This window comes from Myotis myotis, unplaced genomic scaffold (genome assembly GCF_014108235.1).
Source record: "Myotis myotis isolate mMyoMyo1 unplaced genomic scaffold, mMyoMyo1.p scaffold_m19_p_49, whole genome shotgun sequence".
NCBI lineage: Eukaryota > Metazoa > Chordata > Mammalia > Chiroptera > Vespertilionidae > Myotis > Myotis myotis.
The window spans coordinates 1025282-1052717 of record NW_023416356.1 but is presented as its reverse complement, the minus strand read 5'-3'; the positions used below and the strand labels follow the sequence as shown (position 1 = coordinate 1052717).

The window sequence follows — 27436 nt, the reverse complement described above, 5'->3', positions numbered from 1 at the left end:
TGTAGGGGAAATGCCTCCGGTTGACCATTTGGTGTTCATGGTGCATGGCATTGGACCGGTATGTGACTTGCGCTTTAGAAGTATTATTGAATGTGGTAAGTGTTAGTCATTTCATGGTATGATTTGAGAACTAATGAAAGGACTTTTAAATGTTCATTTTTAAAATGGCTTCCAGCTGAGAGACTGTAAAAGGAGATTTAAATGATCATTGATAGTATTAATTTGTACTTGATTTGTTGTTATGACATGTATAACTCATACAATTTTGGACTATGAAGAATTACATGGGATCATGGAAATAATTTAGCCTTTCTGACAACTTCTGCCTGAGCAGCTCCCGCAACTAGGAACACCTGTATATCGAACTGATTTATAGAGAATTAGTTGTAAGAAGTTGTTTAATGGAAGTATGAATCTGCCTGGTTTACAGAAATATTTTATTTTTTATTGACTTTTTGGGTGGGGGGGGAGAGAGAAGTATCTATTTGTTATTTGACTTATTTATGCATTAATTGGTTGATTCTTGTATGTGCCCTGACCAGGGATCGAACCCGCAACTTTGGTGTATTGGGACTATACTTTAACCAACTGAACTACTCGGCCAGGGCTGCAGACATTTTTGAAGTTTTACTTTTATGTCTGTAAAATAGTTCATATTTTTTGAATACCTGGTGTGCGTCAAGTATCTTGCATGTGTTGTACCATTTCACCCTCACAATGAAGCCTGGGGAGCAGGTGCTCTCACTGTTGCCCCCACTGTTCGATGAGGAGCTGAGGCCCAAAGGCTGGTAACCTCCCCCGATCCTGGTCTGTAAGTTCTGGAGCAGGTAGTTTGGCTTCTGAATTTGTACCCACAGTGCCATGCTGTCTGGATGTGATAGTTAAATTTTTTCAGTCAGTTATGCATACCTCTAAAATAATGAAACGTCTGAAAGATTTTTCTAAGTATTAGGTTTATTGTTATGGGGGCTAAATCCTTGCAAAATACTGGCAAAGTTGAGGTAATTGCTTACTACCAATCAAGCTAAGAAAATTATATTAATTTAACTTATTGTTTTCCCTGATTTTCTTTTTTAAGTGGATGATTTCAGGGTGGTTTCTCTCAAATTGCTGCAGACTCATTTCAAGAAAGCTTTAGATGATCGGAAAATAAGCAGAGTGGAGTTCCTTCCCGTTCACTGGCACAGCTCCTTGGGTGGGGATGCAACAGGCGTTGACAGGTGCGTGGATTTTGAGAACTTGCTTTTCAGATTATTCACTTGTAGATTAAAAAATTAAACCATAATGTGAAGTAGTTTATTATGACTTCCACATATATGCATATATATTTTAAGAGATGTATTTTTTTTTATTTTAAGTTTATACTTGCTCTGACATATAGTTAAAAACTGGTTGTTAAATTTACTTGCTACTTTTCTGTGTATGCATTTATTCTTCTTATAAATATTTAAGACAGGTGAGGAAGTTTAAGCTGGTTTTAGAATACTGATGCATAGTGGTTTAGATATGGGCTGATTATACGCTCTAGGGTGTTAGCAGCATCCCGGGCCTCTACCCAGTAGATAATGGTAGCACGATCCTTCCCACAGTGTGATGTGACAACCAAAACTGTCTGTACTCATTGCCAGATGTCCCCTGGGGCTCAAAGCACCCAAGTTGAGAACCACTGATTTAGTTGATTGTTTCTCAGTGGCAGCTCTTTGGGCAGGACAGTTCATTGTCATGTCCGATTGCTGCATGTGTACTCTAGGCCACTTAGTATCCTAGTCTAAATGCCACCAAATGCCCACAGCACTCATCAGGCACTGTGACAACTAAGAATGTCCCCACTCAAAAAAAAATTTTTTTTACATGTACTTTTTTTTGTTTTTTTATTTTTATTTCAGAGAGGAAGGGTGAGGAGGGAGAGATAGAAGCATCAGTGATGAGAGAATATCATTGATCGGCTGCCTCCTGCATACCCAACACTGGGGATTGAGCCCGCAACCCGGTCATGTGCGCTGACCGGGAATCGAAACCTGACGTGATCAATCACTGAGCCACGCCAACTGGGCCCCACTCAATTTTGAAAGCTTTCAATTGAGAACCATAGATTTAAATAATTTTTTTAATTTGTAGGTAATATTTATGCTAGAACACAGGGCTAATAACCAATGAAATTTGGTGAAAGTCATAGTCTTTCAGGCACATGATTTAATAAAACTGATCCTGCAAACAGCACTATGACCATGCTGGGTCACGTCACGAGGGTGTTTTCTTTCTCTGTGGATGTTCTTTGACTTTGCTGTGGACATTCTCAAATCAGGAAAGAGCTTCATTCTTTTGGTCTTTTTTCTTTCTCCTGCTTTCTCTATTGTCCTTACCACCCACATTTGCTGTAAGGTGTCCTGATTTCCAATAAATTGGAAAACAATGAAAGAATAGGCTTTCTTCTTTAAAATTAAAAATCTTTTCATAAGCCTTATTTTATATGACTTCAGAAAATCCCAAAAGTCATACTGCAGTTAAAGGCACAAACAGCAACTTTTTTGCTAATCTTGGTGTATTTATAACTCTGTCTACAAAATCAACTCATAATTAGTTTGTGGATTTATTTACTCACTGTACTTTCAGGATTCAAGATCTAAGCTTTAAAAAATTCATAGATTTAAGGTACCTTCTCACAATATACCTTTTTTTTCTTTCTAAATAGGAATATTAAGAAAATCACTTTACCAAGTATTGGTCGGTTTCGTCACTTTACCAATGAAACCTTGCTAGATATTCTATTTTATAATAGCCCTACCTACTGTCAGAAGATTGTGGAGAAAGTGGGAATGGAGATAAACCGTCTTCACGCACTCTTTATGAGTCGGAACCCAGACTTCAAAGGAGGGATCTCTGTTGCTGGTCACAGTTTAGGTAAAATTGTCAAATATTCACGTTAAGCAAAATATTTGTTGAGTCAGCACAGCTTTCATTGTGGATGACACTGTTGGTGCAAGATTTAGAATTGTAGATTTCAGGTTTTATAAAGGGTAGAGATGAATGCTTCGAGTTTAGATTCTGCCTTTGCTATTCACCTTCCATGAATACCTACAAATGCTTTATACTTTAATTTATTCTGCTGTTTGGTAAAACAAGAACACTGATTATCAGATCTTGATTAACACCTAACTTTGGTATGACTTCTGGCTAGGGACTTTGAGAAAAAGTAGGAGAATATATTTAGTGATATAAAAAGTACCTGGTACATTATAAAGCAAAATGCTGCTTTTTTTTTTTTTTTCCTTAGGTTCTTTAATATTGTTTGACATTCTGTCTAATCAAAAAGATTTGACTTTACCAAAGGCTTCAGGGTCTTTTGTTGTTGCTAATGGAGCTGTGAAGCAGCCACGTGTCCAGGAGAAGCAGGTACGGCCCAGTTAACATGTAGATTTGGAGTTTGAGCTGAACATTTTTCCAAAATCTGAACTGTCTGTATATGAAAATATGCTGAGGTTTACAAGTGTAATGGATGGAATCATATAGCCCGTTGTTATTGTAAGAAATGGGAGCATGAGTGATTATTAACTTATATGCTTTTTCAGAATATTTACAAATTAGGATGACAAACTACAAAAATTAAGATGTGCTTTTTAGAGCAGAATGGGTTAAGGTTTTCTGTAGGCAGGGAGAAATTTTATGGGAGTTTTTCTGAGCTTTGTAAAGTTTCCCCAACTTTATCTCACAGACGCCTGAAGACCCGAAGCTGGCCTTGGATGAGCCCAGTGACCTTGATGTTGAAAATGAAGAAGTCCTGACTCTGCAGGAAGCCCTGGCAGCACTTAGTCTCTCTGAATACGTTAGCACTTTTGAAAAGGAGAAGATTGATATGGAATCTCTGGTACTGATGATAGTTTGATTCATTTTTATTTAAAATTTTTTTCCGGTGTATAAATTGAAAATTACGAATGATTTGAACACTCATACATCATAATACATTCCAGATAAGGCAGAAATTTAAGTGTTTAAGAAATTGAAAAACACAGAATTGTGTGTTTTTTTAAAAAATTGATTTCGGAGAAGGGAGAGGGAGAGAGAGATGGAAGCATCAATGATGAGAGAGAATCATTGATCGGCTGCCTCCTGCACACCCCCCACTGGGGATCGAGCCTGCAACCCAGGCATGTGCCCTTGGCCGGAATCGAACCCGGGACCCCCCAGTCCACAGGCTGACGCTCTATCCACTGAGCCAAGCCGGCCAGGGCTGGCAGTGTGTTTTAAAATATAAAAAATACATACCTTTTACCCCAACAGATTAACTGCCAGGAATATTTCCTGTGGAGAAATATACACACAAAATACGTACAAGGATACTGTAGCACTGTTTGTACTAGCAAAACTTAGAAACACAGTTGGTGTCAATTAGTAAGGCAACTAGTGAGGTCATTTATGGTGCATCCATGTGATGGTGTACCCTGTAGCTACTAAATGAATGAGGCAGTGTCAGAGATACTGGTGTGAAATGATCTCTTAGGTACATCATGTGAAAAGACCAAAAGTTCAGACCTGTTTGCATAGTAGGACATACACACACACACACACACACACACACACAGCAAAGCATATAGATGCTGTGTATGTGTAAGATCTCTCTCTTGAAGGAGGACAAGTTGCCATCAGCTGCAGCTGAGAGAGATGGGTTGGGTGGATGGGGCAGGACTGGAGGGGAGAGACCTGAAACCTTCAGCTTGACTATAGCTTTTGAATTTTGTACAACCTGCATGAGTTTTCTGTTAAAAAAGTAATAGAATGATTTGGATGTTGAGGGCTAAGATTTTACAGCCTAAATTAACCCATGATTTAAAAACTAATAACTTACCAAAAATAAAAGAATTGATTGCTTTAGATGTGTAGTTTCTTTATAATTTCCTTTTTCAATTTCAAGTCTGTGACTAGACTCATGAACGTGCTTGTTTGTGTTCTTTTGCAGCTGATGTGCACAGTTGATGACCTGAAGGAAATGGGAATACCACTGGGGCCCAGGAAGAAGATAGCCAACTTCGTCAAGGACAAGGCTGCCAAACTGGTAAAGCTCATCTTGTCCCAGAGAAAACAAGGCCCTGTGTGACTAGCTTAGGTGTTGGAAGTTTTCATGAATACCCTCATGAGTAGGCCAGCTAGCGTGCTCCCTGCTCCTGGACACAGTGATGGGGCTGATGGAAGCTCAGGCTTTGGAGTCAGCCATGCTGGATTTTAGGTTCCACGTAGGGTAACTGACCACCCGGTTTCCTTGGAACAGAGAGAATTCCCTGGACAAAGTCTTTTCAGTTTTAAAATGGGAATTTCCCAGGGCAAAAAATGGATAAATCCTGGATAAAAAGATGAGTTGATTGCCCTGCTTCCCAGTTCAGCCACTTACTCACTACATATCTATGAGCGGTTTGCTTACCCTTTCTGATCCTTGGTTTCCTTCATCTCTAAAATGGGCATGATACCTTCCGTATAAGGTTCAAATGAGGATGAAGTAATGCATGTGAAGATGAATACCCAATAGATGTTCGCTCATTCTCTCTTCCCAAACCCTCTCACCTTCTAAAGATAACATACACACACAGCTCATTAATAATAGCCAGAAAGCAAAAATTAAATTAATTAATTTATTGATTGCTTTTAGAGAGAGACAGAGAAACATCTATTTGTTGTTCCACTTATTTATGCACTCATTGGGTGCTTCTTGTATGTGGGGATCAAACTTACAACCTTGACATATTGCAGTGGTTCTCAACCTTCCTAATGCCGTGGCCCTTTAATACAGTTCCTCATGTTGTGGTGACCCCCAACCATAAAATCATTTTCATTGCTACTTCATAACTGTAATTTTGCTACTGTTATGAATCGTAATGTAAATATCTGATATGCAGGATGTATTTTCATTGTTACAAATTGAACATAATTAAAGCAAAGTGATTAATCACAAAAACAATATGTAATTATATATGTGTTTTCCGATGGTCTTAGGCGACCCCTGTGAAAGGGTCACGACCCACAGGTTGAGAACCGCTGAGTTAGAGGGAGATATTTGAGCACAAATGATGACACATCAGTCCTGGAACAGTATTGTTCATGCTTTCTGGCCACGGGAGAAGGGATGGGTTGATAAGAGAAGACTTCCCCAAGGTGTTGGTGCTTGAACTTGAAGGAGAGGCAGGACCTGGGGACAATGATCAATTTGTTCCCCAAAATAAATGTGAGCAATGCTCCTTCCAGGAGAGGCCCTGCAGCTGAAACAGCCGATGAGCCGAGAGTGAGGGAGGGCAGAGTCCTGAAGGCCCAAATGGCAGGTGTGGAAGTGTGAATTTTATCTTTCGAGTGAGTGGTTCTCAAACGTTCATACGGCTATGAAAGTCATGATGCCTTTAAACAAATATCATGAATGTTGACCTGTCATCACTTATAAATTGGCATCAATCCCCTTTTTAATCTAAATCTTAATTTTACCTTTAGAAATTTTAAAATAATATAAAAGTAAATATTAAAACTGCATTATGAAATTTTAGCCATGAGCAACTGTTTCTATAATAAATGGGTTTTTCAACAGAGTGACTCCTTCCTGGTTTTTCCGTTAGTACTTGTCCCCATGTGCACATCAACAAAACACAGCCTGTAAAACACAAACAAATGAAAAGCTGCCCTCAAACCCTACAGCATGTCCTTGACTGTATTCTGTGATAAAAGAAAAAGTATTCCATTGTTCTTGGAAAATTTTTAGAAGGAGCCTGATTTATACACTGTAGTTGCTTTGATAGATAAGTTATGGCATTATAAGAATATTTTGAAAGGAGTGAAAATCAGTCAAATGACCTTATTTTTTTCTAATCAGATGCATTTGCCCCTGGATGAACCATGACATTTTCTTGGCCATGTCGCCATTGGTCGCTCTTCATTTTTCATAGGTAATAAGGTGCTGCCAGATAAATAATAAGATAATATGGTGTACGCTATTGATTTACTGTATCTGAAATAATGGGACCAAAATTAGCTAATTACTTTATAATAAGGACATCAAGTATTTGTAGCCAGTGTTTTTTCACCCTTTGTAAACTATCTTAGTGATTCCCATTTGAAAAGGAATGGTTCTTAGTGTTGGGAATATTGGTAGTCATGTATGTGTATGTTGGTTCACTTTGTTTTTACAATTATCGCATGTGGCTAGGGGAAAGAACAATAGTTTGGCATAGGACAGTTTATGACCTATTTAGACAGCTCTCTTAGCAATTTGGAATGAGTTCTATTAATACAATTGGAGGTTCTGCAGAGCGAGAGAGCAAATTTAAGCTGAAGAGACTGGACATGGTCTTCATTTTGGGTTTGAGATTTAATCTTGTGCTGCCTTCAGAGGGAAGAGAGAACAAACCTTCCTGAATGTAATGGGGGATCAGTTCCCAGCTGGCTGGCAGAGAGCTTTCTTTTTCCTGTCCTGCCTGTTGAAGTCACCAAGTGGACTCTTCCTGCTTTCCTAGGGTTTGGAATTTGTTAATAGATGAGACCTGTTTGGCCAGCAGTTTTGTTGAGGCGTTGTCAAGAAGTGCTTAAATAGAGACTGTCCTGGTCATTCTCAGCCTGGGAAATGAGGGCCACTGAGCACGTGCCTGTGGGGAGGGACAAGTCCACCCAGGGCAGCTGTTCACCTCCCTGGCATTGCTGCCGCTGCCTCAGGCTGTGATGACAAACCAAAGTGAGTGGGTTCCATCGTACTAGATACACCTGCTCCATAATGCTCCCAAAGCTTTTGTTCACATTTATTTTGGGGAACAAATTGATCATAAGTATTTGGGGCAATATGTTTTGACAATTCTTGCACCTGTGTAGTCACAACCTAAGACAAAAATAGAACGTTTCTGTCACACGTGCTTCTTTCTAGCCAACTCTCCCGCCATACAACTAACCATTATTCTGATTTCTGACACTTGAAAATTTTGCCTGTTGTGTATGAAGGGAGAAACAGTATGTATGGACTCTTTGGTATGTGGCTTTTTTTACTCAAAATCAATCATTTTTATTCCATTGTATGAATAGACCACAGTGTGCTTATTTGTTCTTTCCAAAATGCTTTTGAGAGAAATTTGTTAGTGGCTCCATGCAGACATAATGTTGAGTGAAGACATTTCTCCTAGGTTACACATCTTTATAGAAGTATGTATTTTAAAATTATATAGTACTTCTAAACTGTCTAACATTTAGATTTAAAAGGAAGAAATTGGCAGTTTTAAACTTTTTTTAAAAATATATTTTATTGATTTTTTACAGAGAGGAAGGGAGAGAGATAGAGAGTTAGAAACATCGATGAGAGAGAAACATTGACCAGCTGCCTCCTGCACATCTCCTATTGGGGATGTGCCTGCAACCCAGGTACATGCCCTTGACCGGGATCGAACCTGGGACCCTTCAGTCCGCAGGCCGACGCTCTATCCACTGAGCCAAACCGGTTTCGGCTAAACTTTTTATTAGAAAAGTATTACAAGCAGTAGAATGATCTATACGTATAAAAGGCTAAGCGACCAGCCAGCGGGCCGGTAGGTATGACGCGCACTGACCAGCAGGGGCAGATGCTCAACACAGGAGCTGCTGAGCGACAGCAACTTTGCAGAGTGCCCTCTTGCACTCTGGGACCTCTCGGGGGATGTTAGACTGCCAGTTTTGGCCCAATCCCTGTAGGCCAGGCCTAGGGACCCCCACCTACTGGGGGGACCCCCATTCATTCTGCAGATGCCCTTTGAGCCCCGGCGCTGCCCCAGGTGCAGCTGGCTGGGGAGAGACTGCGGGAGGTTGGCTCCAGGGCCTGTGTCCTGCCCGTCTTGCCCAGTCCTGCCCCACCGGCCACCTTCTAATTAATTTCCTTTCAATGTGCACAAATCCGTGCACCGGGCCTCTAGTAATATTTATATTTAGACTTAATTGTAGCTGTTTTGTTTTTGTTTTTCATTGCCTCTTAATCTTTTTGTCTTAAGAATTTTAAAGTAAATTTTAGACATGGCGCTTCTTTCCTAAATATTCAATACTAGAGGCCCGGTGCACAAAAATTTGTGCACTCGGATTGGGGGTGTTCCTCAGCCCAGCCTGTGCCCTCTCGCAGTCTGGGACCCCTTGGGGGGATGACCACCTGCTGGCTTAGGCCCACTCCCCGGGGGATTGGGCCTAAGCTGGCAGTCAGACATTCCTCTGGCAGCCCTTAGGGGATGTCCACTTGCCAGCAGGGAGCAGGCCTAAGCTGCAGTCAGACATCCTTAGCGCTGCTGAGGAGGCGGGAGAGGCTCCCACCACCACTGCTGTACTGGCAGCTGTCAGCCTGGCTTGTGGCTGAGCAGAGCTCCCCCTGTGGGAGCGCACTGACCACCAGGGGGCATCTCCTGCATTGAGCGTCTGCCCCCTGGTGGTCAGTGTGTGTCATAGTGACCAGTCATTCTGCTGTTACGGTCAGTTTGCTTATTACCCTTTTATTATATAGGATGTGTTCCTGAAAGGGACATTTCTCTAATGACACAATGTCATTGTGCCTCAGAAATTACTAATCACTCCCTAACATTGAGGTAGCATGTGTCGTGGTGAGAGCTCATAACTGAACCTTTTCCTCGGGGTAATGTCATGAAATCTTGGTATTTTACAGGAACAGAAAAAAGCAGCCTCAGAAAAGAAGGCAGCAATGGCGGCTTTGACAAAAGGACAAGAGGGAAGTGCTCAGAAAGCTAAAGAAGTGGCTTCTCTCCCCTCAGAGTCCAGTGAGTCTAAGAGGAGACTTCCAGTTGGTGCTTGTGTGTCTTCTGTGCATGTGGATTATGAGTCTTTTGAGGTTGGCACTGGACAGGTAAGTCCACACAGTGACGAGGGCTGCATCTTTTCCTTTGGAGTCACATATCTTTAGCATCATCGCATATCTTTCGATTCTTTAATTGTTTATTCCTCATTTATGGGAGGGGTAGAGAAAACAGATTCTAATAAAAATTGTATGCTTGCTTTATAATGTTCAAAATAAGGGGTTGAGTGTGTACTGAATAAATCATATAACTTTTGAAATTCTCTTTATTTCAGCTTTCTATCAATTTTATAGCATTTTTCTCTCATAGCCAATAACAGAAGTGGCAATAGTTAGAAAATTCTGCTTAGAATATATTCCAGTTTCTGTGAGAGAAACTGCTGTGTTCACTAAAGGTGTGTGTTTTTAGTATTCATAGTGTTTTCCTTGGGGAAACATTGCTTTAAAAATGGATCAAGTGGTTAATGATGGAACATTTAATAATCTACTTTGATATTCTTGTATCACTGCCGTTGAAGTTTGAAATGTCTTTTGGATGTTGCTTTCAGCATATTTATGTCATAAATAAGGCTCCATTATCATAAGTGAGTTCATGACTGATGTCAAAAGGAAAGGCAGGAAATGGAACTGAATGCTTGTTCAAGCTTTTGAGCCCAATTCATTCATAAAGATTGACTTTTAAAAATGCCTCTCTTTTTAAACATGAGAAAGTTTGAACAGACTCTAGCAAATAAAGGCAGCTGTTTTCTCACCTGCCTGTGAAGGAAGGATCAGGGTGTAGGAGATGTGTGGAACCATGAGCTCCATGCTACCTGGACACTCACTGTGTGCCTTTCTCTGGGACTTGGCCTTCGTCATGAAACTGGAATCATGGTTGTCAGTAGCTTTGAGCTCATCTCCCTTCAGTGTTATGGTCACAAGGAAAGGAATCTGTCCTGCTAGTATGTCCTGTTAGGAACATTTCAAGAAGGTATCTTATTTGATGTAGTTTAAGTCACAAGTCCATTTGGGACCAATTCTTGTTGCCTGGAGAGTGGGGCACAGATTGATTGTCCCAGCCCAAGTCACCTGCCACCGCCATGGTGGGTGGGCTGAGGTGAGCAGGTCGGATCAAAATGTTCTTAAGCATTCCAACCACAGCAACAGCATGTGTTGTTCATTACCAGAAAGCCAAGAAATACTGATTAAGCAAATGAAGATTAAAATATAACCTTGGAATTTCCTTAACCAGAACATAATACCATTAGCTGCTTGAAGAAGACCTTCTAGACTTTTATTTGTGCATATATTTTCACAAATACGGGAAAATACTGCATGTTATGCTTTACTAAAGCCATGTACTGCTGTTCTCAAAGAACATACAGTTGGACCTTGCACAACATGGGCCAGTTCACATGGGAGTTGTTCAGGGGTCAACTGTGTGTATTGGGGATATATTCTGTGTCAGTAAACATTTTTCTAAACTTTATTTTTAACGACCATTGTGTTTCACTGTTTTGAAGGTAATGCTTTATTCTGACATTTACTTATTGGATGTAGCTTCCTACAGCTGCCTTAGGAAAGTACCACAAACTGAGTGGCTTAAAACAACATAAATTTACTCTCACGTTTCTGGAGGCTGGAAGTCCAAGGTGGAGGTGTCAGCGGGGCCATGGAGAGGAACTCTTCCTCGCCTCTTTTGAGTGTCTGTTGATTTGCTACATGTTCCTTGGCTTATAGATGCATTACTGCGGTCCTCCGTTTTCACAGGGCATCCTCCTGTCTTCACGTCATCTTCCCTCTGTGCATTTTGTCTGCGTCCAAATTTACCCTTTTATAGTAACACCAGTTATATTGGATCAGGGCCCTAAGACCTTATTGTAGCTTCATTATCAGTATAAGACTTGCCAAATAAGGTCTTTTTGGGGAGGACAGCCCATAAAATTGAACATATAGGATCTTTCCAGTGTTTTAATCTTTTAAGCGACCCAGTGATGAACAGTTTTAAACCAGTTTTTCTGTGCACATTTTTTATTCTTTCTTTCAATTAAATGACTAGAAGGTTAGCTGGGACAAAGGATGCATAAAAGAAAATGTTGGTAGTTGTTGCTACTCGCTGCTTGAACAGCTGTGGCTGTTGGCATTCCCACTGCGTGGGCCCACTTACATACAGATTTTTTTCAATACTGTACATGTGTGTTCTCTTCCTTATGATTTCCTTAAGGACAACATTTTCTCTTCTCTAGCTTACTTTAAGAACACAGGGGATGCCCCTCTCCTCATCACCCTCATTAATACAGACCGTCCCCAACTTACGATGGTTCCACGTATGATTTTTCAACTTTATGCTGGTTCAGGAGTGATACACATTTAGTAGGAACTGTATTTTGAATTTAGAAGTTTGGTCTGTTCTCGGGCTAGTGTATGTGGTAGCACACTGTACTGTGATGCTGGGCGGTGGCAGGGAGCACAGCTGCCAGGCAGCCAGGCTGCCACAAGGGCCCACAGTCAGTGTGTGCTGGATGTTGGGTTTTGTGTTGTCACATAAATTAGTCAACACTTTACTGCAAAATAGTCTTTGTAGGAGGTGATTTTGCCTAGCTGTAGGCTAATGTAGGTTTTCTGAACCTGTTTAAAGTAGCCCAGGCTCAGCTACGATGTTCTATATTACATACAGTTTTCACTTAATATATTGTCAACTTATGATCATTTTTATTGCTCTTTGTCTCTTTCTAGGTCTCTGTTGTTTATAGCTCATTAGACTTTGAGCCAGAGATTTTCTTTGCCTTGGGATCTCCAGTTGGCATGTTTCTCACTGTTCGAGGAGTGGATCGGATAGATGAGAACTACAGACTTCCTACCTGTAAAGGGTTCTTCAATATTTACCACCCAGTGAGTGAATCGAATTAACTTCTGTTTTGAAGCTGAAGAAGCTGTGCTCTTTGTCCTAAAAGATTCTCAGAGTCTTATTTCTTAGGAATTAATACTGATTTGGATTTTGTACAACTCAGTACTCTATCCTTATAGATACAGTCCAGTACTCTCCAATAAACTTTTCAACCAAAAAGCCTTTGTTCAAGGAAACTAGAGGCCTGGTGCACGAAATTTGTGCACGGGAAGGGGGGTGTCCCTCAGCCTGGCCTGCACCCTCTCCAATCTGGGATCCCTCTCACAATCCGGGACCACTGGCTCCTAACTGCTCACCTGCCTGCCTGCCTGATCGCCCCTAACCCCTCTGCCTGCCTGCCGGATCACCCCTAACCACTCTGCCTGCCTGATTTCCCTAAGTGCTCCCCTGCCTGCCTGATCACCCCTAACCTCTCTGCCTCCCTACCTGATCGTCCCTAACCCCCTCTGCCTGCCTGCCTGATCGCCCCTAGCTGCTCTCCCCTGCCAGCCTGATCACCCCTAACTGCCTCTGCCTTGGCCCCCGCCACCGTAGCTTTGTCTGGAAGGACATCCGGAAGATGTCTAGTCTATCCAGTCTAATTAGCATATCACCCTTTTATAAGTATAGATAATTCTGTTGCTTTGTGGCAAAGTAATTTTATCTACAAACTTGGAAGTCTTCTTACAATTACCAGTATTTTGAATAGGTGTGAAAAAAAAGTAAATATGTCAGGTTTGCCAGTTTTGTGTGTGTGTGTTTTTTTTTAACCCAACTAAGGTATATAACTCAAAATAAAATAGATTTTTTATAAATTTCCATTTTTCTATTTACAGCTTGATCCAGTGGCATATAGACTGGAACCTATGATTGTTCCTGATTTGGACCTCAAAGCAGTTCTCATTCCACATCACAAAGGCAGAAAAAGACTTCATTTAGGTAAAAAGTAAATAGCAGTTATACTGGTAAAACTTCCTTCCTTCCCATTTTTAAAATATTAACACTAAGTCCTTCCTTACAGAATTAATGTTCAGTGCCTACTATGTTGAGAACTTGTTTACTACATAATTGATGGTGCTATAAGGAACGTTATGATGAGTTTCTTCTCCTGATGACTTTATCCCTGACAGCATTCTAACTACTGAGACATGTAGGAATCAGGGAAGGTGGTAATAAAGTGACATGATGCATACACTTTGGTAGAATTTGGCTATAATCTTTAAAATTGAGAAGCAGATTAGCATTTGAACTAATGACCAAACCGTCAAGAAATAAGGTTGATGTTCTCAAGTCAAGTGGGTGTTTATTTCCTTACTAATAAGACTGACTTTTCATGTTGAAAATATCCATTGATTCTAAGTGGGGTTTAAGTATCTCGTATGTCTGCTAATGGTTTAAAAGAAGGAAAAGTGATCATGCCCTCTTATTTGAAAGTTTTTTGGGTTTTTTTCTTTCATCATGCTTTAAATTTAACTCTTTTAGAGTCAAAATGAGAAATTTAATATTCAAAGACCTTGATTTCAAATAGGAATTATTAGACTAAAGTAGAAAAGATGAAGGGGTAAGAGTTTCTTCACTTTTAAAATAGGTTTTATAACAACCTCATATTTTAAAATTGTTTCACTGTTAAAGATTAGAATAAGTCATCTTTTTACAGTAAGAAAAAGCACATGCCTATATTTAATTACATTTTTATGGTATTGAGCTCCTTTTTTTCAGAGTGAGGAAATTTATAGATTTTGGCTGGATCAGGTTTAGTCATTACAGAAATGACAGGGATAAGATTCCTCAAAACATTTTAACATGTTGGAGGTTTTTGGTTGAGATACTCCATCTATATGACATTTAAGAGAGGACTAGGGCCCTAGCTGGTTTGGCTCAGTGGATAGAGCGTTGGCCCGCGGACTGAAGGGTCCTGGGTTCAATTCTGGTCAAGGGCACATGCCTGGGTTGTGAGCTCAATCCCCGGTGGGGGGCCTGCAGGAGGCAGCCGATCAGTGATTCTCTCTCATCATTGATGTTTCTATCTTATCTCTCTCTCCCTCTCCTTTCCTCTCTGAAATCAATAAAAATATTAAAAAAAAAAAAAAGAGGACTAGGCAGTGAATAATGTTAACTTTAGTTTTAATTTCTGTGGTGCAGAATTTTACCCACTGACTAAAAACCTGATGTGTTGTCTTCATCTCTTTAGAGTTGAAAGAAAGTCTCTCTCGCATGGGATCTGATTTGAAGCAGGGTTTTATTAGCTCTCTGAAAAGTGCCTGGCAGACATTAAATGAGTTTGCCCGTGCTCATACCTCTTCAACTCAGCTGCAAGAAGAATTGGAGAAGGTAGCCAATCAAATCAAAGAAGAAGAAGAAAAGCAAGTAGTTGAAGGTAAATATGATAATATTTAAGACCTTTCCAGTTCTTCAGAATGTTTTTCTTTTTCAATGTAACCCATACATCATTTAATGATGCTTTTTCGTTCTAGTCTTCTTAGTTAAAATGTAGAGACACCTCCTCTAAACGAAAATATTTTATGCTAAACTATATACTTGAAAATGCATGTCTTCCTTTCTAACGAGGTTTTTGCCTGATAGTTGCTGAACTTTTTACTCTGCAATGTTAAAGTTTCATTGAGATTCCAAAGGCCAGAGCGGAAGGTCAGAGTTGAGAACCAAGTTTATGTTCAGGCACTTGAAAGACTCACTTGGAGAAACGATCTTTTCTGATGCTGTTGTTTGACTGTGTTGTTATGGACTTGACTGCCATGTCAGGTCATGTGCCGTGATGTTTTTAAATTTTCCAGATTCTAATTCTGTTTCCTTTCTTTCTGCGATGCTCTCTCACCCCTTTTCTGCAAAAGTTCTGTCAGCTCGTGGGCTCTTTCTCCTCTCTCTGGTAACCAGCCCCGCTTCCCCGGGCTCTTTGGAGGAATGGGAAATGAGCCTGGTAGCTCCCCGGGTTGCTACGTGTGTCAAGCAATATTCTCACTGAGCCCAGAAAGTCAGCTAAAGTCAAAGGATAATGATTAAGTGATTGACTTTGATATTGAAATGGTTTAAATTCTAGCAGAAAAGGTTGTTGAAAGTCCAGATTTTTCCAAGGAGGAAGACTACTTAGGAAAGGTTGGAATGCTGAACGGAGGCCGTCGAATTGACTACGTTCTTCAAGAAAAGCCAATAGAGAGTTTTAATGAATATCTTTTCGCTCTTCAGAGTCATTTGTGCTATTGGTAAGTATTTTCTTCTTTGATAACATTCAGGTGGCCTTTAGGTGCTAGCACAGGAAGCAGTTGTAGTTTTAGTGAGACTCTTACTGATTTATCATTTGTTAAGGAACATTCATTTGAACACCTGTCTATTCAAATATTTTCCCCCTTTAGTTTAGTTACCCACAAGATGGCAGTAGGTCATCTGCCTTTGACCAGAGGCCTTGGTGCTAGCAAGGACTGTTTTGCAGGGATGCCTCTCCCAGGATGGGTGTGGTAGGAGGGGCGGAGAAGAGCCATCTCTTTCTATATCCCCTCTCAACCAGGAGAACTGCAGTGGGTGGTTTTGCAGCTGAGCGGTCTCCATCCAGTTTCTAAGGACAGCTTTGGGAGTGCACTACTTGTTCTCATTTGCCCTTCTAGGTAGAGTTGAATAGAATAAAAGCTGCATTTCCCACCTTTACCCATAGAGATTACTTCTAATTGTCTCATAGGAAAATGTGCGCTTATTTTTTATAGGGAATCTGAAGATACTGCCCTGTTATTACTTAAAGAAATTTATCGAACAATGAACATTAGTCCAGAACAGCCCCAGCATTGATTGGACCTCAGCTTCACTCTGTGAGTTTATCTTTATTGTGTGCATAAATTCTGAATGTTCCATTCTGAAGTGTTTTTTATGGCATTGATGTTCATCAACAATTTTCCCATTTTTGTTTTCTTTGAGTGTTTTTTATTTTTATGTAAAAGTTCAGATTAGAGACAGCAAAGGAAGGGAATTAGTGTACAGTTTACACTTCTGACTTGTAACAATCTTCTTATTCTGCATAGAATTTGAGTTCTTTTAAGTGTCTTTTAAAAATAGATTCTCAGGAACATCAGCTAGGAATTTCTTTGGTTGTAGGTTAACAGAACCTAAGAGGTTTACTCAAACAAATGGAGGTTTAATTTTATTATGTAACAGGGAGGGTTCGTTTGTTGAGTGATGCCAACAGATGCCCAGATTGTTTGCATCTTTCCGCCTGCATGTTGGCTTCTGCTGCCTCATAGTTAGGAGGTGGCTGCTGTAGTTGCAAACATCACATCTATACTCAAGGCATGACTAAGGATGAAGGGCAGTATCTGTCCTTTTGGTTGTATCTGTCTCTTTTAATTAGGAAAGCAAAATCATGTCCAAGATTTACTCATGTGTATTGACAAACTGTGTCACATGTCCCATGTCTCCCCACAATCCCAAACTGCATGGAAGATTGTACAAGTGATGTTTGAAGTATTTCCAGTCTTATAGAGGATAGGACTAGAGAAGGGAATTAAACATGATGAGCCAACCTACAAGTCAGCCATACTATATTCCTGACTGTCCTCCTGAGACACCTGACACATACCTCTTTTTCCTTACTAGATTATGCATCACTTTAAAAAATGGGTAATGTGTTTTTTACAAGTTAGAAGTTTTAAAGCCTTTGAAAGAGAAAAACACAAACTGTTGAGTTCTGAATTACTGAATCAAAAGTAGTTCCTGGCAATTTTTGGTTTTCTAATAATAAATTATAAGTTCAGCTTCCGCCTTATTTTGGAAAGGGGTATACTTTTAGTAGAATTTACTTAGAAATGTTCCTGTGCATATCCAGTCAACAGGAACCTCATTGAATACTAGAGACCCGGTGCACAAATTCATGCACGGGTGGGATCCGGCCACAGGCAGTTTGTGGGCTGGCCCCACCCCTGATAGGGGTGGGAGGGGTGGATAGGCGGCGGGGCCGGCCAGGGGGAGTCACTGAGGGTGGTTGGCCAGCCGGCCCTGCCCCCTGGTAGAACTCCCAGTTGAACTCCAGTCCAACTCCTGGTCGAGAGACAATTTGCATATTAGCTTTTTATTATATAGGATAGTGCTCTGTACCTTGAGGTTTTCCATCAGCCATATTGCTTGCACAGCTTTCCACATTAGCTTGTGTACATCTTTTTCATTCTCTTTACTAGTTACATGGTAGTCCATTGTATGGCTATATCTCATTCTATTTAGCCAGTTACCTGTTAGTAGACATTTAAATCATTTTCGAATATATATTAATATTAAGGAGTCTTAGTCTATAGAGTAGGAAAGAGATCTAAAAAGCCATTCTATAATCAGACTCTTGATAGCTTTAGCAGTTCTTACCATTTCTGATAGTATAATGATAAAATAAACTAATTGTAATGTCAAGGTTATCACAGTCCAGATTTTCAATTATGAAATAGTCTTTCAGCCGCTCAACTAATATTTATTTAGTACCTACTGTGTGTCAGGCACCAGTTTTCATGCTGGGGATAAGTGGTAAACAAGACTGCATTTTCATCTTTAAGAAATTACAGCAGGTCTTTCATTACAACATTGATGAGATGCCGTAGGAACTTTACTCTGGTTTATATTTAACAAGCTTGTGATAAAAATAGGTTTTGTTATATGCTGCTTTGACACTTCCAAGAACCTATCCATGCAGGTTAAATGAGGACTTACTGTATCTTCCACTGGGAGGAGGTTTGACAATAACCGTATATTCTAACCCATAAGTGCATTTCAGACATGGACAGCTTCTGTGGAAAAGATAAAATAAGAAGATGTGGAGAGTGACCGGGTTACTTCTGGGGAAGGCTTTGCTGACCCGATGACATTTGAGTTGAAAATCGAATGATGAGAAGGAGGTGGACACATGAAAATAAGGGAAGACACTTAAAGCAGAAAGAAAGGCAGCTGCAAAGGTCATGAGATGGGAACAGACATGTCACGTTTGAGGGACAGAAAGCGGCCAGACTAGCCAGAGAGTGAGAAGTTAAGGGGAGAGTGGAGGCAGGTGCGTCAGAGAAGTCGTGGGCCTAACTATGAGGGATCTGTAAGGACTTGGTTTCACTCTAAGTGTGATGAGTCATAGAGGGACATGATTTGGTTTATCCTTTAGAGAGATGCTGTGGGTACTGGTTGAAGGGTAGGCTGTTGAGCAAAGGAAGGGAGACTGACTAGGAGTCTAGTGGTGGGGATGGTCAAAGATGATTGAATTCCAGTCTGGTTTGGAGGTGAGTTGTTTAGGACTTACTGATGAATTCATTGTGGAATATGAGGGAAGGAGGAGCTAAGGATGACTTTCGGGATTTTGATGTGACCAACTGGGTGATGGTGCTACTTTTCCTGGGGGAGCTTATGGAGTGAGTAGGCTTGGGGGGGGGGGGATGAGAAATCAGTAGTTCTGCTTTATCAATCAGTAGTTGGTCTGAAGCACAGAGCTAAAAAGAATAACTTTAGAATCCTCAGAATATACTTGCATTTTAAAGCCACACACTGGGTGAGATCACCCAGAAAGAATAGAGAAGAGTGTAGGCAGAGAAGAGAAGGGGAGCCTTTGGAGAAGGAGGAACCAAGGAAGTGACAGAAAATCCAGGGGTTTGTGATCTCAAGGACGCTGAAAGGAGATTGCTTCCAAGAGGGAGTGGTTGGTCATGTCAGATGCTGTTGAGAGGTCAAGGAAGAGGAGGGCCAGGAATTTGCCGTTGCCTTGAGGAGGGCTTGGACGTCCATCCTCGTGTCATGGCAGAAGGAGGTGGATTGTGGAGAGGTAAAAGGTCAGGGAGGACAGAGCTGTGCTGTGAAGGGTGACAGAAATAAGATGGGGAAGTTTTATGATGTTAAGGTGTGTTTGTTTACTAGTGGTAGTGATTGAGTGTTGAGGATGAGGTTGATAATGCAAGGGCAAGCAGGGATGGAGAAAGTACTTGAAAAGGCATGGGGGGTGGGGCCAGGGCAACCTGCAGGGTTTAGCCTTAGAAAAGGAGCAGGGTTACATCTTTATGTGGTGACAGTGGAAGCCAGTCCATGGGCACAGATAGGGATGGGGAAGTGACATTGGTGGTGGGAAGAGGAGGTTCCCTGGTTACTTCAGCTTCATTTTGGAAGGGTGGGAGAGGAAGGTCATCAGTCCAGGGCTTATGGGAGACCTGAGGAGAGAAGAGCAGAAAGATACTCATTTCAGAGTGTGGGGAAAAGGAATTTACTAGCAAAGTGTGGTACGATTGTATTGTAGGCGTGAATTGAATGCTCATTTGATATTTTGGTCAAAAATTTGAAGTGAGTACAGTGAACACAATTGCCTGACTTTTTTCTGACCACCACTTGGGTAAGCAGATGTTTGGTTTTACTAGGATTAGGGTTTTGCTGGGTAAGTAATACAGGAAGAGAAAGACAGGGAGCTGAAGGAGGTGATGGAGAATGAAAAAAGTGAGAGGCCAGTGTCAGGAAGAGGTCACAGAATCAGAGGAGAGAGGAGTACCCTGTGTTCAAAGTGGGGATCGCCAAGACAGGGTGGTGCATCACCAGGCCATAGGATCCAGTGTGGGTGCTGTTACACTCTGCTAAGCAAATGCTGTGTACTTAGAAGCAGTTTAAAAAAGTACTAAATAATAGTACCTCATAAAGAAACCTTCGAAAATACAGAAAAAAAAATAAGCAGCAGCAGAAATCACCTATAATCTTGCCAGTTAAAAATGTTAGAAGTTAATCCTCCTAAGCTTTCCTGAGTCTCATGTATTTCATATTATTTGTTATTTTGTTGCCTGTTTTTTTTCCCCACTTAAAAATATATTGTGTCATTTTCCCACATCAGCCTACGATGTGTATTTGCGAGTGTATTTAAAATTTTTATTGGTTTTTCTGAATGGGTTATACTTAGAGTAGGTTCAGCTTTTATTTACTTATTTTTAATTATTATTTTTTTTTAATCCTGACCCAAGGATATTTTTCCACTGATTATTAGAGAGAGTGGAAGGGAGGGAGGGAGGAGGGGGGAAGAGAAAGAGAGAGAAACATCGATGGGAGAGAGAGAGAGAGAGAGAGAGAGAGAGAGAGAGACAGAGACAGATGAATTTGTTGCCTCCTGCAGGTGCCATGACCTGGGCCAGGGATCGAGCCTGCCCTTAACCTGGAATCGAACCTGCGACCCTTCGGTCCACGGACTGATACTCTAACCACTGAAAAGAACTGGCTAGGGCAAGTTCAGCTTTTAAGTGACAGAAGTGAAGTATTTCCCTCCCAGTCTCTTCCCCAGTTCCCTTCCCAGAATCTGTGTCCTAAGTATGTGTTACATGTGATTTTTTTCCCCTTTTTAAAAGACATATGACAGGTAAATAGATAAACTGTTATTACCTTTGTATCTTTGATATGTTTCCATATCCATCATCCACTCACCATGCATTAGTCCTGGATTTGATGAATGCTCTATCAAGTGCCCAGTGCTGTTGTGGGCACTGGGGCTTACAGCAGTGGACCACACAGAGTCTATGCCCGCTGCGGGGATAGACAGCGAACACACAGTTGGAGTGTGTCAGATGGGCTGGACTAGAGCAGTAGGATGAAAGCAAGAGGCAGTGCCTTTGTGTTTGTGTGTAGGATGGCAAGGGAGACTCTAAATGATAAAGTGTCATTTAAGCAACTGCCAGGTGGATATCGGTGGGAATAAGGTATTTCAGGCAGAGAAGGAATGTATCAGAAATTAAGAGTCACCTCATTCTTTTTCATGATAGTATAGTACTCCATCAACTTACACCATGATTTGTATAACATGTTCCTTGCTGATAGGTACTTATTATCCTAATCTTTACTAGTATAAATAGTGCTTCAGTGGTACATGATATTTAAGAGCTGCATTGTATTCCATTTTATAGTTTTCTTTATTAAAATGCATTGTTGGGTGTTTAGGTGATTTTTCTGTTTTCACTATTATAAGTAATTCTGACATGTAGTTGTACATCCTTTTTGCACATTTCTGATTGTTTGCTTGGGATAAATTCCATAGAAACAGCATTGTTAGATCTAAGTATGTTGCACATTTTAAAAGGTTTTGGATCTATAATAACCCCTCTATCCTTCTCCCCTCCTCTCTGTAAAAAATCAATAAAAAATATTAAAAAAATTTTTTTTGCCAATTTGATAGTCAGAAATTGTTATGTTATAGCTTTACCTTACATTTTCATTACTAGTGAAATTGAAATTTTTTGTATTTATTTGGCTGCTTGTATTTATTCTTTTTTTAAAAAATATATTTTATTGATTTTTTACAGAGAGGAAGGGAGAGGGATAGAGAGTTAGAAACATCAATGAGAGAGGAACATCGATCAGCTGCCTCCTGCACACTCCCCACTGGGGATGTGCCTGCAACCAAGGTACATGCCCTTGACCAGAATCGAACCTGGGACCCTTGAGTCTGTAGGCCGACGCTCTATCCGCTGAGCCAAACCGGTCAGGCTGTATTTATTCTTTTGTCAATTGCCTATTCTTGACCTTTACTTATTGTTCTGGAGGTGCCGGGTAGGGTATTTTTATTTCTTATTGATTAATAATTATGATATTTAACAGTAATAACCTTTTGCCATTGCACATTTATTTTTGCTTATACTTTGGGTATTTTGGGGGGTTGTGGGTGGGGAGCATGGTTTTAAAATACGTAGGCCAACCTTTTAAGATTCTTATTTAAAAAAATATATATATATATATTTTATATGCCCAACATTTGTTTTCTAGGCTTTCTGCATCTCTTCTATTGACTTATTTATATGTTTACCATATTTCACTGACTTCAGATTTTATATTTTTCACATTTCAGCGTCTTTAAATTTGGAATGCATCTTACAAACAGCTGTTGCCTGGAGGGAAGTTGAGTTCTTCTGGACATTGTTTGCATGTTTTGGCCGATCATTGGGGGCACTGCCACCCTGCGCCTTCTGAAGCGAATTTCTCTGAGAGTTTCTTGGGCTCCGCTGCTATTGTGAATTCAGACACAGAATTTGCAGGCAGGACAGGGTGGGTGTACTAGTTCAGCCACCAATGTATCCCCTCCCTCCATCCCCATTGTTGAGGAGGAGGTGTGCAGATTTCTCTGCCATCCCTTCTGCGGGACTAGTTATTTTTTCACCCTTCCCTGAGGCTGTAGCCATTTGGCATACTCACTTTTTGTGCAGGTCTCTGTCTCCTTTTAGGTTCGTATCCTGGGCATCTTTTGTTTGCATGGTGCGTAAAATAATGGTGTATTAGATTCATTGAAATATGGTGTTTTATTATAACTTTATAGTTTTTACTGTCTGGCAGTGCAAGTTATTAGTATGCCATAGTCTTGGCAATGATTCCAAATAAATTTTGAAATTATTGAAGTTCCCCATTAGTCTCTCTTCACAAAACGAACAAAACTCAAACAGTATAGCCCTAGGATTTTAATATCACCTAATATGAAAAAGTAACACCCTTTCATTTCACACTTAATTTGTTCCTTGTTCATTGTTTTATTTCTTCTTCTACTTGGTTGTAAAATTGAGGCAAGAACTTAAGTTCCTAATACTGAACTAATACTATGAAGTAATTAATTTAAAATATTAACAATTCAACGTACATGGTTCATTCAAGGAGAGATCAATTTTGCTGAATTCTTTTATGTTTACCTCATTTTTTCCTTTCTAGAATTATTTTTAAGCCCCAGATTAACCTGTCAGAAACTTCCTTTTACTCTCTATACTCACCATGATATGAAGGTCACCTGCTATGAACCTCACAGAATGTCCCTGTCTGACTCCTGTCCCTTCCCTCTGGTGGCCTGTCTGTCTGAGGATGTGCTCACAGGCTTGCTTTTTGCCAGCCCTCACAGTGTGTTCTTTGGGTCCCGAAAGGAACAACAGTGCATTACTATATTATTACTGTAAGCTTGTGAGATTCACCAAGGGTTCCTTTTTCTTTTAAAGACTCTTGTCTTTCCAGAAAGTCACCATATAAATTACATGGCTGAGAAAATTCTCAGAGGACATTCCCATTTATTCCTGGGATGGATTGACAGACAAAGTGATGAGTTGACAGTTGCTCAGATACAATTCTCAGATGTAGGGATTCATTTAGAAGAAAACATACAGAACAAAAAGACAATGGAAACAGGACCACATTTGGACAGTATAGATAAAAAATGTAATCATTGAAATGATGCAGTTAAAAATGCCTCAGTTCAGTTGTCAAAGTGGTGTGTGATGTCAATGAAGAAATACAGCATGCAGAAGGGTGTTTCTGTTTCTTAAAAACCTGTTGCAGTGGGCTGTTAGACTTGTGTTTTTTAAATGTAGTATGTTCTTTTATTCAAGTATGGACTGCTTGAGACTATAGTAGTATGAGTTAAAAAACCTTGTGTTCTACTTTAAATGTGAATTGTTCTGAACTGCTTTAATGCAGCGTCACTGTATTTGTTAAGAGACACTAACCACAGCTACTTATATTCCAAGTAGAATCTGAGGTTTTGATAAAGCTGCGGAGGGATGGCTGTGGGAGGAAGGACAGCGCCTGACTGACTGCGCGGCCATCCTCTGAGGCTCTCCCAGCCCAGCATGTCGTTTCCTGGGGGTGGGGTGGGGTGGGGTGGGGGTGTGTGTGTACAGGGTGCTGTGCAGTCACCCTGTCCTGAAGCTCCAGGTAATGTGAGAACCAGACCAGAGGATTTTTGATTTTTTATTTGCTTTGTATTAATTTCATTTATACCAAAGTGTTTGAAAGTATGAAATGTATTGTTTCTAGACTATAAATCAACTTCATGAAAAGACTGTTCTGTAGTATTTCATTTTGTTTTACTATAACTTTAGATAATCTTGACTCTTTTCCTAATACTACATGGAGATACTGATTTTTCTTCTTTTGTTATGTAATAGAAACATTTTACACTGTTTACATCGTTCTCATGGAACATAGAATTTTTTAGAAGCAACATGTAATACACATTTTTGTGTATACTAATTAGTGTGAATAAAACAGTGACATCAATGCATCTTTTTAAAGTATCAAACTTCTGTATTTCTCGTATCTTCCTTAAAAGTTTGGCATTTATTTACTTTTCGTTGTGAGTACGTGCTATATATTATTAATGCATAGCATTTGCTCCTAATAATAGAATTAGGACAGTAGAATTGTAGAGCTGCAGTGGACCCCAGACAACGTCTATTCCAAGCACCTTGTGTGTAGCTGAGGACTTACTTGGCACTCAGTGCCGTCTGCAGACGGCGAGTACAGGCCTGGGCTGGAGCACAGCTTCCCTGGCTCCTCTGTCTTCACTTCTCCAGGCCAGTGCTGCTACTTTTAACTTGTTCTCCCTTGATTTCCCAAGGCTGATGAAATTCAGAAAAATGAGGATTATTTATGTATATTGTAATAAATTCTAATGTGATTTTGCAATTTACAACTGGTTTTGTCTGTGTTATTCAGCCTGTGTCTTCTAAATATTGGGCAGAGGAGGAGTACTGGGCACAATTCTGGAAGAAATGTGTTCCCTCCCAGGTTCAGGAAACCCTGTGATTTAATTTTAACTCCAAGAAACGTGCTCCGCCTGTGATATTTAATATATTGTTAGTGATTTCAGAGAGGAAGGGTGAGGGAGAGAGAGAGAAACATCAATGATGAGAAACTGATCAGCTTGCCTCCTGCACACCCCCTGCTGTGGATCAAGTCCCCAATCCCAGTATGTGCCCTGACCTGAAACGAACTGTGACCTCCTGGTTCTTAGGTTGATGTCCAACCACTGAGCCACGCTGGCTGAATGCCTGTGCTATTCATATCACTCTTCAACCTCTTACAAAAACCTCTTACAAATAAACAGTGCGTTCCCAGAGGGCAGTCTCCACTTATTAGCATACTAGAGGCCTGGTGCACAAAAATTTGTGCACTCGGGGGGGGAAGGGGGGCCCTCAGCCCGGCCTGTGCCCTCTCGCAGTCTGGGACCCCTCGGGAGATAACGACCTGCTGGCTTAGGTCTGCTCCTGGGTGGCAGAGGGCAGGCCCAATGCCTAGGTGCAGCCCCTGGTCGGGCTCAGAGCAGGGCTGATTGGGGAGTTGGGGCGCCACCCCCTGTCATGCACAGAGCAGGGCGATCGGGAGGTTGTGATGCCACCCTCAGTCATGCTCAGGGTAGGGCCAATTGGGGGGTTGGGGCACCGTCCCCTGTCACACACAGAGCAGGGCCAATCGGGGTTGGGGTGCCGCACCCTGTCACACACAGAGCCGCAGGGTGATCAGGGGGTTGGGGAGCTCCCCCCTATCAGGCACAGAGCAGGGCTGATCAGGGGGTTGGGGCGCCTTCCCCTGTCACGAACAGAGCAGTGTGGATAGGGAGGTTGTGGCCCCGCCCCCTGTCACAAACAGAGCCACAGGGCGATCAGGGGGTTTGGGCGCTGCCCCCTGTCATGCTGATCCCAGTGCCGGGAGGCCTCGCGGCTCCGCTGATCCCGGTGCTGGGAGGCATATTACCCTTTTACTATATAGGGTAGAGGCCTGGTGCATGGGTGGGTGCCGGCTGGTTTGCCCTGAAGGGTGTCCTGGATCAGGGTGGGGGTCCCCACTGGGGTGCCTGGCCAGCCTGGGTGAGGGGATGATGGCTGTTTGCAGCTGGTCACACCCCCTTCAGGGTGGGGGTCCCCACTGGGGTGCCTGGTCAGTCTGGGTGAAGGGCTGAGGGGTGTTTTCAGGCTGGGGGTGACTGAAGCTCCCAACTGCTCCTTTTTTTCTTTTTTTTATTTTATTCTGGGCCAGCTTTAGCTTTGAGGCTTGGCTCCAGCTCTTAGGCCTCTGCTGCTGAAAGTAGGTTTCTGGCCTTTGCTTACAATGTTGCGATCCTGCTGGCTGAAGCCCGGCATACTAAAGCAGGTTTCTGGGGTTTTGTTTAGCTTCTATATTTGTTACATAGTTGCTTAGGGTTGCAGCTCAGAGCGGCAGGCGGGGAACGTTGGAGTCCTCGGCAGCGGCAGGCGGGGAACGTTAGAGTCCTCCATCACTGAAGCAAGCAAGCCTCATGTTAGTTTCAAGCTGCCTGGCTGCCGGCCACCATCTTGGCTGGCAGTTAATTTGCATATCTCGCTGATTAGCCAATGGGAAGGGTAGCGGTCGTACGCCAATTACCATGTTTCTCTTTTATTAGATAGAATGGTTCACTATTGTCATCACCATGCCTACCATGCCTATTGTCACCTAGTAACTCACTTTCCAAATATTCATTGAATAAAATAAAAAATAAAAAACATAATTTTAACACTTGGACAAGACCTTGGAAGATGATATAGATCAGTGGTTTGCCAACTTTTAAAAGGCAGGAAAACCTTTTTTCAAATGAAAACTCATCAAATTTATCATATAAACTAGATGAGAGTATAGCTGCTGAGTAAAGCTTGACATCCTCCCCTTTTTTCCCAGGAACCAGCCCCTGATCTAGATCAGTGCCCTTCTTTTTCTCAGGAGGAAATCAAGTCTGCAGTTATTCTGATTTCAAAGGAACGGTTTGGGACAAACACTAAACTTGTCAGAAAGTCATCCTAAAGCAGATGAGGATGGTGACCTGGGTCGCGTTTGTTAACATGGTATGGAACGAGAGGAAACTGCTTTCCGAGCATGACAGACCTCTGTGTATGTCTCTCTTTCTTTTTAAAAAAACACTAAATTTTTTCCTATTACCATTTATCCCCCCTATACCCTCTGCTACCTCCCCCACACTGCATTCTTGATCTCAAAACCAGTGTGTGATTACAATAAGTGGAAACTAACACATTTTATTGAGTTTTGAGGTAGGTATG

General features: G+C 41.3%; 1 protein-coding gene across 6 annotated transcripts in view; it reads left to right on the top strand.

Moving 5' to 3' along the window:
- LOC118655625 (SEC23 interacting protein) overlaps positions 1–25056 on the top strand; it is a 41557-nt gene extending 16501 nt beyond the window's left edge. Inside the window, exons 7-19 of one of the 6 annotated variants that reach the window (XM_036307659.1) lie at positions 6–58; positions 1117–1220; positions 2693–2901; positions 3275–3393; positions 3713–3865; positions 4955–5050; positions 9629–9826; positions 12491–12646; positions 13478–13580; positions 14833–15018; positions 15697–15859; positions 16355–16456; positions 22462–25056. In XM_036307659.1, coding sequence (XP_036163552.1) covers positions 6–58; positions 1117–1220; positions 2693–2901; positions 3275–3393; positions 3713–3865; positions 4955–5050; positions 9629–9826; positions 12491–12646; positions 13478–13580; positions 14833–15018; positions 15697–15859; positions 16355–16436 — 1622 coding nt within the window. In that variant the 3' untranslated portion in view covers positions 16437–16456; positions 22462–25056. The other 5 variants (XM_036307658.1, XM_036307657.1, XR_004967312.1 and 2 more) reach the window with 5 other exon arrangements.
- Positions 25057–27436: the final 2380 nt, after the last annotated feature.